Source organism: Schistocerca piceifrons, chromosome 2 (assembly GCF_021461385.2).
Source record: "Schistocerca piceifrons isolate TAMUIC-IGC-003096 chromosome 2, iqSchPice1.1, whole genome shotgun sequence".
In the NCBI taxonomy this organism is placed as follows: Eukaryota; Metazoa; Arthropoda; class Insecta; order Orthoptera; family Acrididae; genus Schistocerca; species Schistocerca piceifrons.
In genome coordinates, this window is record NC_060139.1 from 59,772,601 (window position 1) to 59,792,979 (window position 20,379).

Here is a 20,379-nt window from a genome sequence, read left to right on the forward strand (position 1 = left end):
CGTAGTTTGGAAATTAGACCTATAATCTTGTGCACCAAATAGTTTTGACAGCTATTGTTTACATTACTGTTATGAGCAGCAACGCTGACGCGAGTCTGTCAAAATCGCCAAGAGAGAGATGTCGAATTCGAAACGGACATACGATTACGTTGACCATACTTGCTCAGTTTCATCCTCTGCTTCGTCCCAAATGACCTAGTCGTTGACGTCATTCCTACATGCTGCTCTGAAGCTACCGGTGCACCATTTGTCTACAACATTAATCTCTCAATTTTTGTACATTGTTCTATACTCTGAGTTTCGATTCTTTCGGATTGTTCTTGCAACCTGCTACAATATCCAGAAAAGTTACTTCACTGGGACTCTACAATTTATACTATAGATGCAACAGCTACGTTTCATATTTTTGTTTGGATAAATTTGACATAATAATGAACATAAGACATGCAATGGCTAATAACTTTACCTTATCATCTGTAGTATTGTAACTACCGGTTGATCAAAAAGTCAGTATAAATTTGAAAACTTAATAAAACACGGTGGTGGTGGTTGTCAGGATGTTTAAGGGGGACATAAAACACGGAATAATGTAGATAGAGAGGTAAAAATTGACACGCATCCTTCGAATGACAAGGGGTTTTATTAGAACCGAAAAAAATTGCTAGATGCGTGAAATATCTCTTGCGCGCGTCGTTTGGTGATGATCGTGTGCTCAGCCACCACTTCCGTCACGCTTGGGCTCCCAGGTCCCCAGACCTCAGTCCGTGCGATTATTGGCTTTGGGGTTACCTGAAGTCACAAGTGCATCGTGATCGACCGACATTTCTAGGGATGCTGAAAGACAGCATCCGACGCCAATGCCTCACCATAACTCCGGACATGCTTTACAGTGCTTTTCACAACATTATTCCTCGACTACAGCTATTGTTGAGGAATGACGGTGGACATATTGAGCATTTCCTGTAAAGAACATCATCTTCGCTTTGTCTTACTTTGTTATGCTAATTATTGCTATTCTGATCAGATGAAGCGCCATCTGTCGGACACTTTGTGAAGTTTTGTATTTTTTTGTTTCTAATAAAACCCCATGTTATTCCAAGCATGTGTGTCAATTTTTACCTCTCTATCTACATTATTCCGTGATTTATTCAGTTTTCAAATTTATACTGACTTTTTGATGACCCGGTATTTCACGTGTTTAATACATAGCATAGTACATAGCCGCTACGTAAGACACAGAATGAGCTGCGCTCTCAAATTTCTCGTTCGTGATGTGCTAACCGTTCATAATCAGACTGCTTACCTAACACCATTTGAGTAAGAGTTTTAGCGTCGCTAAGGTACCGATACACCACGTTCTTTACTGGTAACTACACTTATGTTGATAAGTAGTGTAATAAAGATTTTACTTGCTACTCATTGCAGAACAATCCTTCTTTTTCCATTCATGTAGTTCATGTATGAAGTGGTGTCTATCTCCAAATATGTAAGCTCCCTACTAGTGAATTATCACTTTTTATTAATTTTTGGCTACCAAACTTTTTCAATTAGTGATAGAGTTTACATGAACTGATCTTATTTTCTTATAACAATCACGGTGTGCTCTACCAGTACGACTACTTTTAAAGTCACTAACTGCGAGTGTGTACCATTACTGACTAGGAAAATATTTGGTAACAACAGCTGAAATTTCACGCCCCTTTCAGAATTTAGTATCATATATCATTCATTATGATTCCTAACTTTTGCATGTACACTGTTGAAAATACGGTTCTACTTCTCATACACATAAGTACCTTACTAGCGATAATTCTTCCAGTTACGTGAAATGATCTGCGTGAGATACAGTGTGCGTAAGTCACTCGCGATGTTGTTACGTCTCCCTCGTATTAGTTAACCGTTCTAAATACAATTTAACATTTTAAAAGGACCATGTGCCTTGAGTCCATTGTGAAATTTCAGACTCGGCTGAGTCCACGTTGTTAAACAACGCCAATTGGCCGTACTAACTACGCTGTAGTTCAAAAAGAACCAACGGCGAAACAAAAGGCATGCCGGCCCTAACTGCAGTGAGCGATGCGCTTACAAACATCGCCACTGTACGAAGTAATGCGATAGTAAAACTTTGCACTGTTTGAGATGGTCTCTTGTGTTTCGAAGATACAAGAGAATCATCGTCCATGACGACAAAAGCAAACTTGGTAACGCCAAGGATCGCTTCCTTTTTGTGCCGTTTTAAGCTTCACCGTAAAATAGCTTTCCTCCTCGGCAAGGAGAAGACGTGCCCGCCCTTTGATATCCCGGCTGCCAAACTTTGGCTAACTCGATGGCCGCTTGGCATACCTGGCCGCCGCCACTCTGCGACGCCCAGGGACCGTTAAAAGGGAAGCGGCGAGGGGCGCTGAGCTGCCTCGCGGCGCAAGTGGCCAGCGCCACTTTAGTTTCGGGGCTCGCCGCCGTGGCAGCCCTCTCGCAAACCAGCTGTACTAAAATCTAACTGTCGTTGCCACAGTAGCCACCTGAAGCCCCATGTTACATTGCTCTGGGATGTGGAGCGAAGTCAAAGATGTATACACTTTATTTAATTTTAGTGCAATGCAGTGAAATCATTTTACATTGCTCTATACAACTACTAATTGTAATTTAAACTGATCTGAAACATTATAGTCAGGAGTTTCTGTGGAGATACTATTCAGTGGAGTAGAAGGAGATGCCCAACAGAAAGTTCTTTCAGTATCACAAATCCCACCACTTTATCGATATGACACTTGATGTGCTCCGGTAGGTGGTTGTAATATAAGTGTATCTATCTATCTGACTGCTTTTTGCATTAATGTCAGCCACTTGAACACTTTGTAGAGGTTGCTTTGGTCCTAATGATATACTGATGCTTCACACTATATGGTGACAGAATACAAATTTTGGTAATTACAAACGACATTAATGAGTATACATACAGGGTGAAAAGTATTTAAACCGATAAACACTGGGAGGTTGTAGGGGACATCAAAACAAATATTTTTCCCTAATGTAATTTTTTCCTATGAGGATTATTTAAACCAGTGGAGGTCATATTAAACTCTTCAGTTGTTAGAGGGCGAATTACGGTTGTTAGAGGACGTATTACGCTCTTCAGTTGTAGGCAACTACTGTCCACCAATGTAGTAGTGCATTGTCTCTGTTTACTAATGGATCGATACACCTGAAGTGGGTACACTGATATGGTTGGTGAGTACTACGTAGTACACCACAACGGACGAGCTGTACAGCGGGTTTATCAACAACAATATTTTAATCGCCGTATCCCGCATCATACGACCTTTGCTGCTGTGTACCAAAGTCTGCGTGAGACCGGATCTTTTAGCAGATTACCTGGACAGGGACGCCGCAACTTGAGGAAGTTGCTGGAAGACGTCCCGCTCGCTACAAGACAACACATGTGGTTCCAACGTGACGGGGCACCGGCACATTTCAGTCGTCGTGTGCGTCGATTCCTGGACCGACAGTTCCCAGAAATGTGGATTGGCAGAGGTGGTCCTGTGTCATGGCCTGCTCGATCCCTAGATATGTCCCGTCTACACTTTTTTGTGTGGGGAGAGATGTGCAACCTTCTTTAGGCAACTCCTGCTGCATCAGAAGAGTATCTGGTTGCCCGGATAGTAGCAGCAGCAGGAACAATTCAGGATACTCCTGGGGTTTTTGCCCGTGCCAGACAGAACATGATCCAACGGTTTAACCTTTGTTTATGTGTCAATGGAGGCACTTTTGAAAATCTACTTTAATTGAGATTTGGGTTGTGTTAAAGTGTTGTCTCTTGGTCATAAAAATGGAAAAGTGTTTGTTGGTTTAATTAATTTGCCGCCAGATAAATCTTCCTCTATCGGTGTAAATACTCCTCATAGTAAAAAATGACATTAGGGAAAAATACTTCTTTTGATGTCCCCTACAACCTCCCAGAGTTTGTCGGTTTAAATACTTTTCACCCTGTATAGTAGCCTTTTCTCCATGGCTGTGCCCACGTATGCGTATGTATTGGACACCTCATCCTTCTCTTTTCTGTGCCCATTCCTTCCTCCCTCTGTCTGTCTACCTCACCCTCCAGCCTCTGTATGTCTACTTCCTCCACCCCCTCCCCCACCCCCCGGTCTCTCTCTTCACCTTCTTCTCCCCCTCTCTCCATTTCCACATTCCGTTGTTTCCGACAATATCCCTCCTCCCCTCTTCGTCTGATCATATCCTCCTCCCCATCTCTTTTTCCTCCTTTGCCTCCCCCTCTTCCTTTCTTATCTGATCACTATCCTTCTACCACCTTCTCTTGCATTTTCTCTTCTTCCCTTATCATTGTCAATTTCTCTTCTGCCTCTCTCCGTTCACCCCCTCCACTATCCATCTCGACCTTTCTCCACGCCTTGCTCATCATCACCTGTAGCTCCTGCAGTACAGTTCAATAAAGCAGGCCGATACTGCACCTACAGGATGTCTGTTATCCAGAACAGGCTACATATTAGGAGCTTAAAACTCATTTATTTGCCAATGACTCACAGGCCGCCAAGCAAAACAGGTCGATAAAGCAGGCCGATGCCACTCCAACGCAACACGCTTGTCGTACAGGGCAGCCTACATTTTGGGGTCCGGAAAACCGTTTCTTGACGCTGATATCTAAGCTGCAATGCAGAGAAAGTTGATTTGACAGGCCAGTATGGTTCCCACACAACATGCCTTTCATACACGGCAGCCTATATGCTAACAGCTGGGAAGAACACGTTTTTTCCCGTATCTCAGCTCCTATTGGAGCTAGGAGGTTGTAAACCCCACATCGCTGATACTCGTGGCGCTGCAGCACCAGCTGAAATCGATCTAGAGGTTTGAGAGGAGATCCCGGCCATATATACATACACTCTACTTTATATGTATAAAACAGGTAAAACATATTGTGAGGTAGTTATCAAAATAACCAGTTTCTTGAAGAACTCTCTGGAGAATGTTCCAGAATTAACACCAGATAATTACATCTGATGTTAAATCTGATAGCGAGCTTCTGTATTCTGAAAATGGTCTCCCTGTATGTAGAATTTCCGCGGAAGGCATTCTGTACATCATTAGTGAGTGGTAATATGCTGAATAAACGTTTCTCCTTTCTAACTCACCTGTAGCATTCATTATGCACTGTAAATATAACTGAACTAAGCTGCGTCATTAATTCTAGGCAGCTGAATTTCCAGTTAACATTACGGTCTATCTGCAGTCTCAAAAACTTAACAGTTCATACTTCCTGTAATTAGTTGTTTGAGAAACTTATTAAAATAGCTTCTCGAGCTGTATGAAGCTGTGAATTTGGTATATTCTGAATCTTGTCATAACTCAGTGATAACCCATTTGCCTCGAACAGTCCATTCATGTTTTCGTTTATTTCAGTAGCTGCGTTTTGAGTAAGGGAACCGGCAGTGTTCTTTATTCCCATATTTGTATCCTCTGCAAAAAGGAGAAGATTCACTTCTACTGAAACGGCAACAAGAAGATCGTTAATGTGTACCAGAAACAACAGAGAAAACAAAAATCGACCGTTTGGTACATCAAATCCGATTTCTTGAACTTCTGAGTGTCTGTATGTGATTGATATTAACTAACATACATTGCCTTCTGTCATACATATAAGATGGAACCCACGAACCTGCTGTGTCTACAAATTCACAATATTTTACTTTTGCGTTAGAATGTCGTTGTTCTCAAATCAAAAACCTTAGCCAAATCACAAAGTATCCCCAACGGCAATAATTTCTAATTTATTGTTTCTGTTTCCAGTTCGTCTTGAATATACGAAAGCACTAGTAATGGAACATTCAATGTGTGTACACAAGCTACGGGAGAGAAATTTTTAGCATACGAATCCTGCTCACTTCTGCTTCTATACACTATGTAAACGGCCAAATAACGTTATGCATTAAGTATAAGCCACTGTTCAGCTTTTCACTACAGCTGACCATCATTACAACCTGTGAGTTCAAAAACCAGTTACTAACACCTTTTCTTTCAACGAACGATTTTCATCTCATTCAGTTCATTTAGAATGGACTATTTTCACTAAAGAGACGGTAGTATACTTATCTATAAATAATAATTGCGAAACTACATATTTGTTACGTTCAGAATGCAAAAAGATATTAAATACTTCGTAATATGTAAATTACTTTCTCTAGGGGTGCCTAAATTGTACGAATCATAGAATGAAATTATTCTAATGAAAGACGACGTTTGGCACCTGATCTAGCTGGCATACCTAGCAGAAACATCGAATTTCGAAGGCGTGTGTAGTATGGGAAATAAAATCTCACAACACGTAATCAACTGAGGATGGCAGCGTGCTGCCGAAAAACGTCCTGCTAGTCCATTACTAGAAAACAAAAAGTGAATGAAGGTGGAAGCCTTTCAAGTATTGTAGATATGTGTTCAACTCCTGGTGGCGTTAATGAATCTGTTAAATGACACTGATATTCCGTGTTTTGCGCATACTATTTACCATTTCTGGATACAACTGCTTAAAGCACATGTACATATACACTTTTTTAAATTTATTATTTTTTAAATTTGTTATTTCTAGCTATTTCAGGTCTTGAGACTCATTTTCCGATCTGTCAAAAATAGAAACGCAAATGATATTTGGGGATCTAATCTGAAGTCAAAAATCACTATGCTAAATAATTTTCCTCTCTAAAAAACGAAATGAAAAGTTAAGTACGATACGTAATAAATCACCGTCTGGGAAAATACTTAAAAATATTCCGTAGAGAGGTCACAAAAGCATCTTTCATGATGCCTGGTGAACAATTTCCAACTGCAAAACGTCGGCTTGCGCAAACACTTTGTCATTAAAAGTAAAAAGAGTTAAGAGGAATCATGAACAAATCTTTAAAAAAATTAATTTCTCTTCAACAAAAAATTATTTATGAAATTTAGGATATGCTACGTTATGTTCTTTGTACAAAATATCTCAAGTGTATATTCCAAAACTACTTGTAGAGGGGCCTCATTGAGGGTATCCCTTGAACGATTCAAAATGTTTCTGAATTGTGATGTAAAATGACAGCTTGTAAGCCTGCTTTAGCATACCTGACAGTGAAACTGGTAAAGTTTCTGCACGACAAATTACTTTGTGGATAAGAATATTGTATGTCATGCAGCCTTCTTTTTCCTATCACAAGGCGTCCAAGAAATCCCTGTAATCTGTATACTTGATACGACTGTGAAAATAAATAGTTGGTTTGTTGGTATCGTCGCTTTGAAGTTGACAAAAATCATTGCTTTCAGCATCGTATCGTTTCTTTCGTACTTGATTGCTTCAGTTGTGAAGGAATGGCTGATAGGCGCAGACACAGTTACTAATTATATTGGGCCGATACATGGCCTGTATGTGTGAACGTACCAAGGTGCGTAGACATTGTGAGGAAAGACAGAAATAATATGTGCGTTTATAGAACGCTTAGGCAAATTCCCACCTAGTAAAATAACTCTAACTGAATAGGAGGCTGTTCTTTTGTTTCAGGCGGAGTTCCAGAGAGTGCACGTAGCGGAAGTAAAAAAAAAAAAAAATGTGCCAGGACGTATGTGCAGCCATCGTTGGATTAGCTGAACAGCGTCCAATGAAATCATTTGCAAAACGGAAGTTGAACGTAAAGTAACGTGGTCCAGGGCCAGCCCGGTTAGCCGTGCGGTCTAAGGCATGGCTTTCCGGAGTGGGAAGGAGCCCCTGGCCCTCGGCACGAATCCGTCCGGCGGACTTGTGTCGAGGTCCGGTGAGCAGGCCAGTCTTTGGATGGTTTTTAGGCGGTTTTCCATCTGCCTCGGCGAATGCGGGATGGTTCCCCTTATTCCTCCCCAGCTACACTGAAGAAACAAGTTCTGCACGTACGCTTAGACCACCATTACTCTACCACACAAACGTAGGGGTTCCACTCCTCCGGTGTGAGACGTTCCCTGGGTGCCGCGGGGGTCCATCCATCGGGGGCCGAACCGCGCAATAACCCTGACAGAGTGGTTCGGTGTGGGGTGGCGGAGGGGTGAAGTGGACTGCTGCAGTCGTCGTGGGGTTGGGGACCACTGCGGCTGCGGCGGGGAGGGAGCCTCTCCGTCGTTTCTAAGTCCCCGGTTAACACACAACACAATACGTACAACGTGATCCACAACAAATGACCACATTAACAAAGATGACATAGAGCAGTAGGCCGCCTTCTACCGTGCTTTGTTGGCACAATTTCCAAATAGCATGTCCCGCTCAAGAGCGTTATTTTGAGAAGAAAATGCGGTATATCGTTCCCACAACAGGAGTGTGGTTTCCTCGTATAATATCATAATATCATCTGTTAGAACTATATTTTTTGACTTATTTGGAATGTTATCAATACCTCAGTTCAAAGACAAGGAGATCGTTGACGTATGGGACCAGCTGGGTTGAGACCCTGCACATTTTGTTATTTAGGTATATGATTTCATTGTTAACGAATCTTTGGCGACCGGATTGAGGGTGGTTCAGCGTCATATCTCTCTCCAAGGAAACGGTCATCATGGACCTGCCCACTATCACACCAGATACCGCATTTCATGAATAAACAGGCCGCGTAAGGCACAACGTAGGTGCATGATTAATGAAAACTAAGAAATTTTCTATGGAGGGCCATAGCTCCGGTGATGCATCGCAAAATATGAAGGAGAACATGGAGAACATAAGGTCTCTGCACAGGGCTCGCCGTTCACATCACAGATACTCTGGATACATAGCTCTGCATGCAAGTTATGGCTCTGAGCACTATGGGACTTAACTTCTGAGGTCATTAGTCCCCTAGAACTTAGAACTACTTAAACCTAACTAACCTAAGGACATCACAAACATCCATGCCCGTGGCAGGATTCGAACCTGCGACCGTAGCAGTCACGCGGTTCCAGACTGTAACGCCTAGAACCGCACGGCCACCCCGGCCGGCGCGCATGCAAGTTACTGCAGTACACAAACAACTATTGTGACCTAGGGCTATGGACGCAAATTCATTGCAGTCCTTGAACTCTAAACTCGCCAGATATCATCATAAATGGGGATTGCATTTGATACGTTACTGAAAGTTATGTACAGCTTTAACCTTAAATAGTATCTTACGGATTACGCGTTGGTCAGAGTAAGTTTATTAACAGAAGTAGTTTTCATCGCATTATGAGCATTGTTATCTCTGTTTCTGATACCACTCTTTCGTTCTGCAACTTTTGTATCAAAAAGTAAAGAGGCGTTATTTCAAAGGCTTCTCAGTCAGGCTTGTTCTTTAAGATATGCAGTCAGAACGGCCAATGCGTCAATTTGTGGTAAAAGACGCTGGTCCAGAAACGATCTAGCCCAAAGTGTATAAAGCGAATATCAGTCAGATGCCTCTGTCAGTGGACTTCTTTTACTGCAAGCTCTTTGCTATCCGTTCTTTGGGAGGAGCTAGTATGGACCAAAGCAAGAAAACATTGTCTGTTAAACATAGGGATTAAAATCCCTATCTTAAGAGCTATGAGAACTTTTTCAGCAGTAGAGGTGCGTTTCACGGTAGCAAAGATGAATGAGTGCTCACAGCCGCTAAGGTAGCATCTTAGAACTCATGTTTACTTGACAATTTTTTTGTGGTTTGTACCATACTGTCTTCTCACAAAATATGAAAAGTGAAGAGCTTACAGCAGAAGGGGTGACGTATCAGAAAGATTTTCGGTTATTACTTACTAATTGACCTCTTCTGGACCACAGTCCCTTACACACAGCTGATGCATCTACTCTTTTTCATCATCCTTTGAAGTTTGTGAAATCGTCACAGAATCGCCCTGTACTTTTGTCTGTAGATATGGGATTAAACCTATAAAGTGAGACGTTCTGTCTTAACATCTGATTTTCTCGTTTCTTTAATCAAGGTTCAACTTGTGCAGCTTGGAATTCTTTCTGTTTCCTGCAGTATCAGTTAGCTAAACACCATGGGAATAGCCATTTGCAACAGTGGCCGCAACGCCGGAGAAGCTTACTTGACAATGAGGTCACATAACCTGAATAATTTTATTGAGAATGACAACTGCCGCGGAAGCCTACGCTTGCATGTGGAATGTACCGGGTGATCAAAAAGTCAGTATAAATTTGAAAACTGAATAAATCACGGAATAATGTAGATAGAGATGTAAAAGTTGACACACATGCTTGAAATGACATGGGGTTTTATTAGAACCGAAAAAATACAAACGTTCAAAAAATGTCCGACAGATGGCGCTTCATCTGATCAGAATAGCAATAATTAGCATAACAAAGTAAGACAAAGCAAAGATGATGATCTTTACAGGAAATGCTCAATATGTCCACCATCATTCGTCGACAGTAGCTGTAGTCGAGGAATAATGTTGTGAACAGCACTGTAAAGCATGTCTGGAGTTATGGTGAGGCATTGGCGTCGGATGTTGCCTTTCAGCATCCCTAGAGATGTCGGTCGATCACGATACACTTGCGACTTCAGGTAACCCCAAAACCAATAATCGCACGGACTGAGGTCTGGGGACCTGGGCGGCCGAGCATGACGAAAGTGGCGGCTGAGCACACGATCATCACCAAACGACGCGCGCAAGAGATCTTTCACGGGTCTAGCAATATGGGGTGGAGCGCCATCCTGCCTAAACATCGTACGTTCCAGCAGGTGTTTATCAGCCAGGCTGGGGATGATGCGATTCTGTAACATATTGGCCTACCTCTCACCCGTCACGGTAGCAGTTACTGATGTTTGGCTGTCCAGCGCCATCTGTCGGATATGATGTGAACTTATTTTATTATTCTAATAAAACCCCATGTCACTCCAAGCATGTGTGTCAATTTTTACCTCTCTATCTACATTATTCCGTGGTTTATGAAGTTTTCAAATTTATACTGACTTTTTGATCACCCTGTATATATGTGGCGACTAACAGGCAAATGTTACGTAAATGTGATAGGGAAATAATGATAATTAATTTAGAAAGATCCGCTTCAGTTGTACTAATATCTGTTCAGACCACGACCGGTTTCGGGATTTTAAAACCCCATCTTCAGGTGTGTGAAGTAGTTGTATTTGGTAAAACAGTGATACAGTTGTGGTAGGCGTTCCTACTATGCGGCTGCCCGGTGGCGGACCGTTTCCTCCAAGGTGCAACGACATGAGCTTTGGAGCGCTGACCGACCAGACTGCATACTATATGTTAGTAAATACAATAAATTCATACACCTGAAGATGAGATCTGATAAGCCTGCAACAAGTTGTGGTTGGAATAAAATCTGTACAAATGAAGCGGATCTCTCCAAAATTATCAAGCCTCTCAGTTGCGGACGTCCTAGGTACCAAATCTTGTGCAGTAGAGAAATATTTCATTCTTATTCTTCGCTTTCGCCTCTGCAGCCAAATTTCTTAATTACGACATTTTAGCAAGTACATGGAAGCGAATTTCAGCCCCAGACGGCATACAAGGTGAAAAGTATTTAAACCGACAAACTCTGGGAGGTTGCAGGGGACATCAAAACAAATATTTTTCCCTAATGTCATTTTTTCCTATGAGGTTTATTTAAACCGATGGAGGGCGTATTACGCTCTTCAGTTGTTAGTGGCGTATTACGATCTTCAGTTGTTAGAGGGCGTATTACGCTCTTCAGTTGTAGGCAACTGCTGTCCACCAGTGTAGTAGTGCACTGTCTCTGTTTACTAATGGAGCGATACACCTGGAGTGAGTACACTGATATGGTTGGTGCGTACTGCGTAGCGCACCACAACGGAAGAGCTGCACAGCGGGTTTATCAACAACAATATCCTAATCGCCGTATCCCGGATCATACGACCTTTGCTGCTGTGTACCAACGTCTGCTTCAGACCGGGTCATTTAGCAGATTACCTGGACAGGGACTGTGGTGTCACCGCCAGACACCACACTTGCTAGGTGGCAGCCTTTAAATCGCGGTCCGTTAGCGTACGTCGGACCCGCGTGTTACCACTATCAGTGATTGCAGACCGGGCGCCGCCACATGGCAGGTCTAGTCTAGAGAGACTCCCTAGCACTCGCTCCAGTTGTACAGCCGACTTTGCTAGCGATGGTTCACTGACTACACACGCTTTCATTTGCAGAGACGACAGTTTAGCACAGACTTCAGCTACGTCATTTGCTACGACCTAGCAAGGCGCCATATTCCGTTACTATGAATGTATTCTGAACAGATAATATTGTGAATCATGTACCGTCAAGAGGGACGTTCATCATTAATGGATTAAAGTTAAGTATCGAACTAATTACTCCCGCTTTCTGAATTCTAATTCCTTGTCATGTTCCAGACCTCACGTCAGTATAGTCCTTACTCCTCACGCCAGCATGCGTGAGCTAAACCGCGTGGATTTTGGCCTCCATTCGCAACACGGTGCTGGCTCTTCAGCCAACACAACAGGGACACCGTCGCACGGTAAGAACGCTGCAATTTGACGAAGCTGTCTTGCAGCCTGTGGAGCGGGACCTTTCAATAAGTACTCGTGCAACTGTACGTAACATGGGGACGAATCTGACGAATGCAAGAACAGTCCTTCGAGAGCCATTGTTAAGTCCATTTCACTTACAGTGTGTCCACAACCTGGAACCAGTTGATTATCCACCCAGAGGACAATTCCTCTACCGGTTTAAATACTCCTTATACGAAAAAATGATATTAGGGAAAAATATTTGTTTTGATGTCCTCTACAACCTCCCAGAGTTTGTCGATTTAAATACTTTTCACTCTGTATAGTGTGAGCAACAGGCTGGCAGCAGGGAACAGCAGCGGTGTGGTGTACAGACCCCTGTGTGCTGATGTTGCTGTCGGGCGGTGCGGCCGACGCCGAAGCGGCAGCTGACGATGTCGAGCAGGCTCTGCCGCGAGACGGACTTGAGGCCGCGCACGCTCTCCGTGCTGCTCTTGTTGCCTCCGCCGCCGCCGCCGCCGTAAGGCACAGGGCTGGACGAGTTGAGGCGCGTGCCAGAGGCGCTCAGCCGCTCGCCGATGCGCCCCGACGACGTGATGATACCTGCCGGCCGAAACGTTGCATTGTCAGCGCAGCAGCAACAGGTCCACAGCATATACGTACATCTACAGCTACGGAACGAGATTTTCACTCTGCAGCGGAATATGCGCTGAAATGAAACTTCCTGGCAGATTAAAACTGAGTGCCGGACCGAGACTCGAACTCGGGACCTTTGTCTTTCGCGGGAAAGTGCGAAAGGCAAATTCGAGTCTCGGTCCGGCACTTAGTTTTAATATGACAGGAAGTTTCATCTACAGCTACAGTAAGTACGTGGCAGAGAATGATTCATATTCCAGGAAGTAGTAATGTCTCATTATCAAAAGCGCATACAATGCGAATATTAATAAAAGAAGTTCGACCCCGTTAGCTGAGTGGTCAGCGTGGTGGAATGACACGCCGAGGGGCCTGGGTTCGAGTCCAGGCTGGGGCAGTTGTTGTGTAGTCCTCATCATCATTTCATCCCCATCTCCGACGCGCAAGCCACCCAATATGGCGTCGAATGCAATAAATACATCTACATCTACATATACATCCATACTCCGCAAGCCACCTGACGGTGTGTGGCGGAGGGTACTTAGAGTACCTCTATCGGTTCTCCCTTCTATTCCAGTCTCGCATTGTTCGTGGAAAGAAGGATTGTCGGTATGCCTCTGTGTGCGCTCTAATCTCTCTGATTTTATCCTCATGGTCTCTTAGCGAGATGTACGTAGGGGTGGGCAATGTTCTCGAAACTTCAACAAAAGCCCGTACCGAGCTACTGAGCGTCTCTCCTGCAGAGTCTTCCACTGGAGTTTATCTATCAACTCCGTAACGCTTTCGCGATTACTAAATGATCCTGTAACGAAGAGCGCTGCTCTCCGTTGGATCTTCTCTATCTATTCTATCAAACCCACCTGGTACGCATCCCACACTGCTGAGCAGTATTCAAGCAGTGGGCGAACAAGCGTACTCTAACCTACTTCCTTTGTTTTCGGATTGCATTTCCTTAGGATTCTTACAATGAATCTCAATCTGGCATCTGCTTTACCGACTATCACCTTTATATGATCATTCCATTTTAAATCACTCCTAATGCGTACTCCCAGATAATTTATGGCATTAACTGCTTCCAGTTCCTGACCTGCTATATTGTAGCTAAATGATAAAGGATCTATCTTTCTGTGTATTCGCAGCACATTACACTTGTCTACATTGAGATTCAATTACCATTCCCTGCATCATGCGTTAATTCGCTGCAGATCCTCCTGCATTTCAGTACAATTTTCCATTGTTACAACCTCTGGATATACCACAGCATCATCCACAAAAAGCCTCAGTGAACTTCCGATGTCATCCACAAGGTTATTTATGTATATTGTGAATAGCAACGGTCCTACGACACTCCCGTGCGGCACACCTGAAATCACTCTTACTTCGGAAGACTTCTCTCCATTGAGAATCACATGCTGCGTTCTGCCATCTAGGAACTCTTCAATCCAATCACACAATTGGTCTGATAGTCCATATGCTCTTACTTCGTTCATTAAACGAGTGTGGGGAACTGTATCGAACGCCTTGCGGAAGTCAAGAAACACGGCATCTACCACGGAACCTGTGTCTATGGCCCTCTGAGTCTCGTGGACGAATAGCGCGAGCTGGGTTTCACACGACCGTCTTTTTCGAAACCCATGCTGATTCCTACCGAGTAGATTTATAGTCTCCAGAAGAGTCATTATACTCTAACGTAATACCTGCTCCAAATTGTACAACTGATCGACGTTAGAGATATAGGTCTATAGTTCTGCACATCTGTTCGACGTCCCTTCTTGAAAACTCAACTTACCCTCGGCGGCCAAACTTCCCCGAATGGGGGACTTCCGGTTCGAGTATAATGGATTTCCTCGAGGCAGAGAAGTTGCTGTCCGTGCATCAGCACGGCTTTAGAAAGCATCGCTTCTGTGAAACGCAGCTCGCCCTTTTTTCACATGATATCTTGCGAACCATGGACGAAAGGTATCAGACGGATGCCATATTCCTTGACTTCCGGAAAGCCTTTGACTTGGTGCCCCATTGCAGACTCGCAACTAAGGTACGACCATATGGGATTGGTTCGAAGAATTCTTAAGTAATAGAGACCAGTACGTTGTCCTCGATGGTGAGTGTTCATCGAAGGTGAGGGTATTATCTGGAGTGCCGCAGGGAAGAGTGGTAGGTCCACTGTTGCTTTCTATCTACATAAACGTTCTTTTGGAAGGGAGTGGATAGCAATGTGCGGCTGTTTGCTGATGATGCTGTGGTGTACGGGAAGGTGTCGTTGTTGAGTGACTGTAGGAGGATACAAGATGACTTGGACAGGATTTGTGATTGGTGTAAAGAATGGCAGCTAACTCTAAATATAGATAAATGTAAATTAATGCAGATGAATAGGAAAAAGAATTCCGTAATGTTTGAATACCCCATTAGAAGTGTAGCGCTCGAAGCAGTCACGTCGATTAAATATTTGGGCGTAACATTGCAGAGCGATATGAAGTGGGACAAGCATGTAATGGCAGTTGTGGGGAAGACGGATAGTCGTCTTCGGTTCATTGGGAGAATTTTGGGAAGATGTGGTTCATCTGTAAAGTAGACCGCTTATATAACACTAATACGACCTATTCTTGAGTACTGCTCGAGCATTTGGGATCCCTATCAGGTCGGATTGAGGGAGGACATAGAAGAAATTCAGAGGCGGGCTGCTAGATTTGTTACTGGTAGGTTTGATCATGACGTGAGTGTTACGGAAATGCTTCAGGAACTTGGGTGGGAGTCTCTGGAGGAAAGGAGGCGTTCTTTTTGTGAATCGCTACTGAGGAAATTTAGAGAACCAGCATTTGAGGCTGATTGCAGTACAATTTTACTGCCGCCAACTTATATTTCGCGGAAAGACCACAAAGATAAGATAAGAGAGCGTAGGGCTCGTACAGAAGCATGTTTCGTTCGTTCTGTTTGGGAGTGGAACAGGGAGAGTAGATGCTAATTGTGGTACGAGGTACCCTTCGCCACGCACCGTATGGTGGATTGCGGAGTATGTATGTAGATGTAGACGTAGATAATGCCGTACGTTCATTTCCATTAATAAAGGAGACAAACTGCAGGGGCCGATTCCTGACTGGAAATTGAGGTAAAATGGTCCTATGAACGTGTATCTGGAAATGGACGGTGTGGGTACAACGACGCCCTATCGTCCCGGAATAGAAAATCATTCCCGTAGAGGGAAATCCACTGCTGAGGATCCTTACACTCGCTGCATGTGATAGAGGTAGTAGCTGTTGTGATGAAAATATATGTAAATTTACTTTGGCTTACATGACGTTGGCGATGCACTTGCCTAGAGCTGGTACAACGATTCACGTTAGTATCTTCAAGAAACTGGGACTTAAGATCTTGTGCACACACAGTCCGCCGCCTCCTTGCACGTTCGTCTGTCTGAAAGGATCCATGATCACACAAACACCAAGCAAGGGCTTGAAATGTAGTGCGATGTGGTTGGTGCCTATGAGGTACTTGTTTTGGTGTAGCCGTTACTGCCTCTCAACAGTTCCATCTGCTTGGCCTTATACAAGCTCCATCTAGGCTTGTTCCCGACAAGAATACCGGATCATTCTGCTGCTAACAGTACGCTGCGTCAGTCACAGAGCCTGCAAGTCACAGGGGACACACGACACGTGGCCAGAGGAACTTTCATTCGTCAGCGCCGTCTACCGTGACAACGATGCATTTCCGCACATATTTTCATGGGACCTTCTTCCCTCCATTTCCAGTCAGGAACCCTTCGCTGCCGTTTGTTGCTTTTATTAACGTTTACCCTGTGTCGACAGCATAATACCAGTTTCAACTTGAGCAATATTTATACAGGGTGGTCCACTGATCGTGACCGGGCCAAGTATCTCACGAAATAAGCGTCAAACGAAAAAAATACAAAGACGCGAAACTTGTCTAGCTTGAAGGGGGAAACCAGATGGCGCTAAGGTTGCCCCGCTAGATGGCGCTGCCATAGGTCAAACGGATATCAATTGCGGTATCTTAAACAGGAACCCACATTTTTTATTACATATTCGTGTAGTACGTAAAGAAATATGAATGTTTTAGTTGGACCACCTTTTCGCTTTGTGACGGATGGCGCTGTAATAGTCAGAAACATATACGAGGACAGTTCAATAAGTAATACAACACACTTTTTTTCTGAAACAGGGGTTGTTTTATTCAGCATTGAAATACACCAGGTTATTCCCCAATCTTTTAGCTACACAACACTATTTTTCAACGCAATCTCCATTCAATGCTACGGCCTTACGCCACCTTGAAATGAGGGCCTGTATGCCTGCACGGTACCATTCCACTGGTCGATGTCGGAGCCAACGTCGTACTGCATCAATAACTTCTTCATCATCCGCGTAGTGCCTCCCACGGATTGCGTCCTTCATTGTGCCAAACATATGGAAATCCGACGGTGCGAGATCGGGGCTGTAGGGTGCATGAGGAAGAACAGTCCACTGAAGTTTTGTGAGCTCCTCTCGGGCGCGAAGACTTGTGTGAGGTCTTGCATTGTCATGAAGAAGGAGAAGTTCGTTCAGATTTTTGTGCCTACGAACACGCTGAAGTCGTTTCTTCAATTTCTGAAGAGTAGCGCAATACACTTCAGAGTTGATTGTTTGACCATGGGGAAGGACATCGAACCGAATAACCCCTTCAGCGTCCCAGATGACTGTAACCATGACTTTACCGGCTGAGGGTATGGCTTTAAACTTTTTCTTGGTATGGGAGTGGGTGTGGCGCCACTCCATTGATTGCCGTTTTGTTTCAGGTTCGAAGTGATGAACCCATGTTTCATCGCCTGTAACAATCTTTGACAAGAAATTGTCACCCTCAGCCACATGACGAGCAAGCAATTCCGCACAGATGGTTCTCCTTTGCTCTTTATGGTGTTCGGTTAGACAACGAGGGACCCAGCGGGAACAAACCTTTGAATATCCCAACTGGTGAACAATTGTGACAGCACTACCAACAGAGATGTCAAGTTGAGCACTGAGTTGTTTGATGGTGATCCGTCGATCACCTCGAACGAGTGTGTTCGCACGCACCGCCATTGCAGGAGTCACAGCTGTGCACGGCCGGCCCGCACGCGGGAGATCAGAGAGTCTTGCTTGACTTGCGGCGATGATGACACACGCTTTGCCCAACGACTCACCATGCTTTTGTCCACTGCCAGATCACCGTAGACATTCTGCAAGCGCCTATGAATATTTGAGATGCCCTGGTTTTCCGCCAAAAGAAACTCGATCACTGCCCGTTGTTTGCAACGCACATCCGTTACAGACGCCATTTTAACAGCTCCGTACAGCGCTGCCACCTGTCGGAAGTCAATGAAACTATACGAGACGAAGCGGGAATGTTTGAAAAAATTCCACAAAAAATTGCGGTTTTTACAACCAAAATTGGCCGAAAAAAAAAATGTGTTGCATTACTTATTGAACTGCCCTCGTAGCTCACAATTTTAGAGAAACAGATGGTAACAGGTAGGTTTTCTAAATTAAAATACAGAACGTAGGTACGTTTGAAAATTTTATTTCTGTTGTTCCAATGTCATACATGTACCTTTGCGAAATTATCTCTTCTGCGAACGCATGCTGTTACAGCATGATTACCTGTAAATACCACATTAATGCAAAAATTTGCTCAAAATAATGTCCGTCAACCTCAATGCATTTGGCAATATGTGTAACGACATTCCTCTCAACAGCGAGTAGTTCGCCTTCCGTAATGTTCGCACATGCACTGTCAATGCGCTGACGCATGTTGTCAGGCGTTGTCGGTAGATCACGATAGCAAACATCCTTCAGTTTTCCCCACACAAAGAAATCCAGGGACGTCAGATCCGGTGAACGTGGGGGTCATGGTATGGTGCTTCGACGACCAATCAAAAAATGGCTCTAAGCACTATGGGACTTAACTTCTGAGGTCATCAGTCCCATAGAACTTAGAACTACTTAAACCCAACTAACCTAAGGACATCACACACATCCATGCCCGAGGCAGAATTCGATCCTGCGACCGTAGTGACGACCAATCCAACTGTCACGAAATATGCTATTTAATATCGCTTCAACCGCACGCGGGCTATGTGCCGGACATCCATCATGTTGGAAGTGCATCGCCATTCTATCATGCAGTGAAACATCTTCTAGTAACATCGGTAAAACATTACGTAGGAAATCAGCATACATTGCACCATTTAGATCACCATCTATGAAATGGGGGCCAATTATCCTTCGTCCCATAATGCCGCAGCATACATTAACTAGCCAAGGTCGCTGATGTTCCACTTGTCGCAGTCATCCTAGATTTTCCGTTGCCCAATAGTGCATATTATGCCGGTTTACGTAACCGCTGTTGGTGAATGACGCTTCGTCGCTAAATAGAAGGCGTGCAAAAAAATCTGTCATCGTCCCATAATTTCTCTTGTGCCCAGTGGCAGAACTGTACACGACGTTCAACGTCGTCGCCATGCAATTCCTGGTGCATAGAAATATGGCAAGGGTGCAATCGATGTTGATGTAGCATTATCGACACCGACGTTTTTGAGATTTCCGATTCTCGCGCAATTTGTCTGCTACTGATGTACGGATTAGCCGCGACAGCAGCTAAACACCTACTTGGGCATCATCATTTGTTGCAGGTCGTGGTTGACTTTTCACATGTGGCTGAACACTTTCTGTTTCCTTGAATGACGTAACTATCCGGCGAACTGTCCGGACACTTGGATGATGTCGTCCAGGATACCGAGCAGCATACGTAGCACACGCCAGTTGGCCATTTTGATCACAATAGCCATACATCAACACGAAATCGATCTTTTGTGCAATTGGTGAACGGTCCATTTCAATACGGGTAATGTATCACGAAGAGAATACCGACCGCAGTAGCGGAATGTTACGTGATACCACGTACTTATACGTTTGTGACTATTACAGCGCCATCTAACACAAAGCGAAAAAAGTGGTCCAACTAAAAAATTCTTATTTCTTTACGTATTACACGAATATGTAATAAAAAATTGGGGTCCCTATTTAAAAAAAAACGCATTTGATATCCATTTGACCTATGGCAGCGCCATCTAACCGGCCAACCATAGCGCCATCTGGTTTCTCGCTTCAAGCTAGACGAGTTTCGTTCTTTGTAGATTTTTTGTTTGATGCTTATTTCGTGAGATATATGGCCCGGTCACTATCAATGGACCACCCTGTATTTAACTAAAACTGTAAAGTGTAAACTTCCACTGTCGGAAGTATAAAGATTATTA

The 20,379-nt window shown here is 43.9% G+C and overlaps 1 protein-coding gene across 1 annotated transcript in view; it reads right to left on the reverse strand.

Moving 5' to 3' along the window:
• LOC124775147 (potassium/sodium hyperpolarization-activated cyclic nucleotide-gated channel 1) overlaps positions 1-20,379 on the reverse strand; it is a 1,234,094-nt gene that overhangs the window by 677,180 nt on the left and 536,535 nt on the right. The window contains exons 3-4 of the mRNA XM_047249987.1: positions 12,848-13,064; positions 11,712-11,723 (exon numbers count right to left, since the gene is read on the reverse strand). Coding sequence (XP_047105943.1) covers positions 11,712-11,723; positions 12,848-13,064 — 229 coding nt within the window. The remainder of the gene's footprint in view (positions 1-11,711; positions 11,724-12,847; positions 13,065-20,379) is intronic.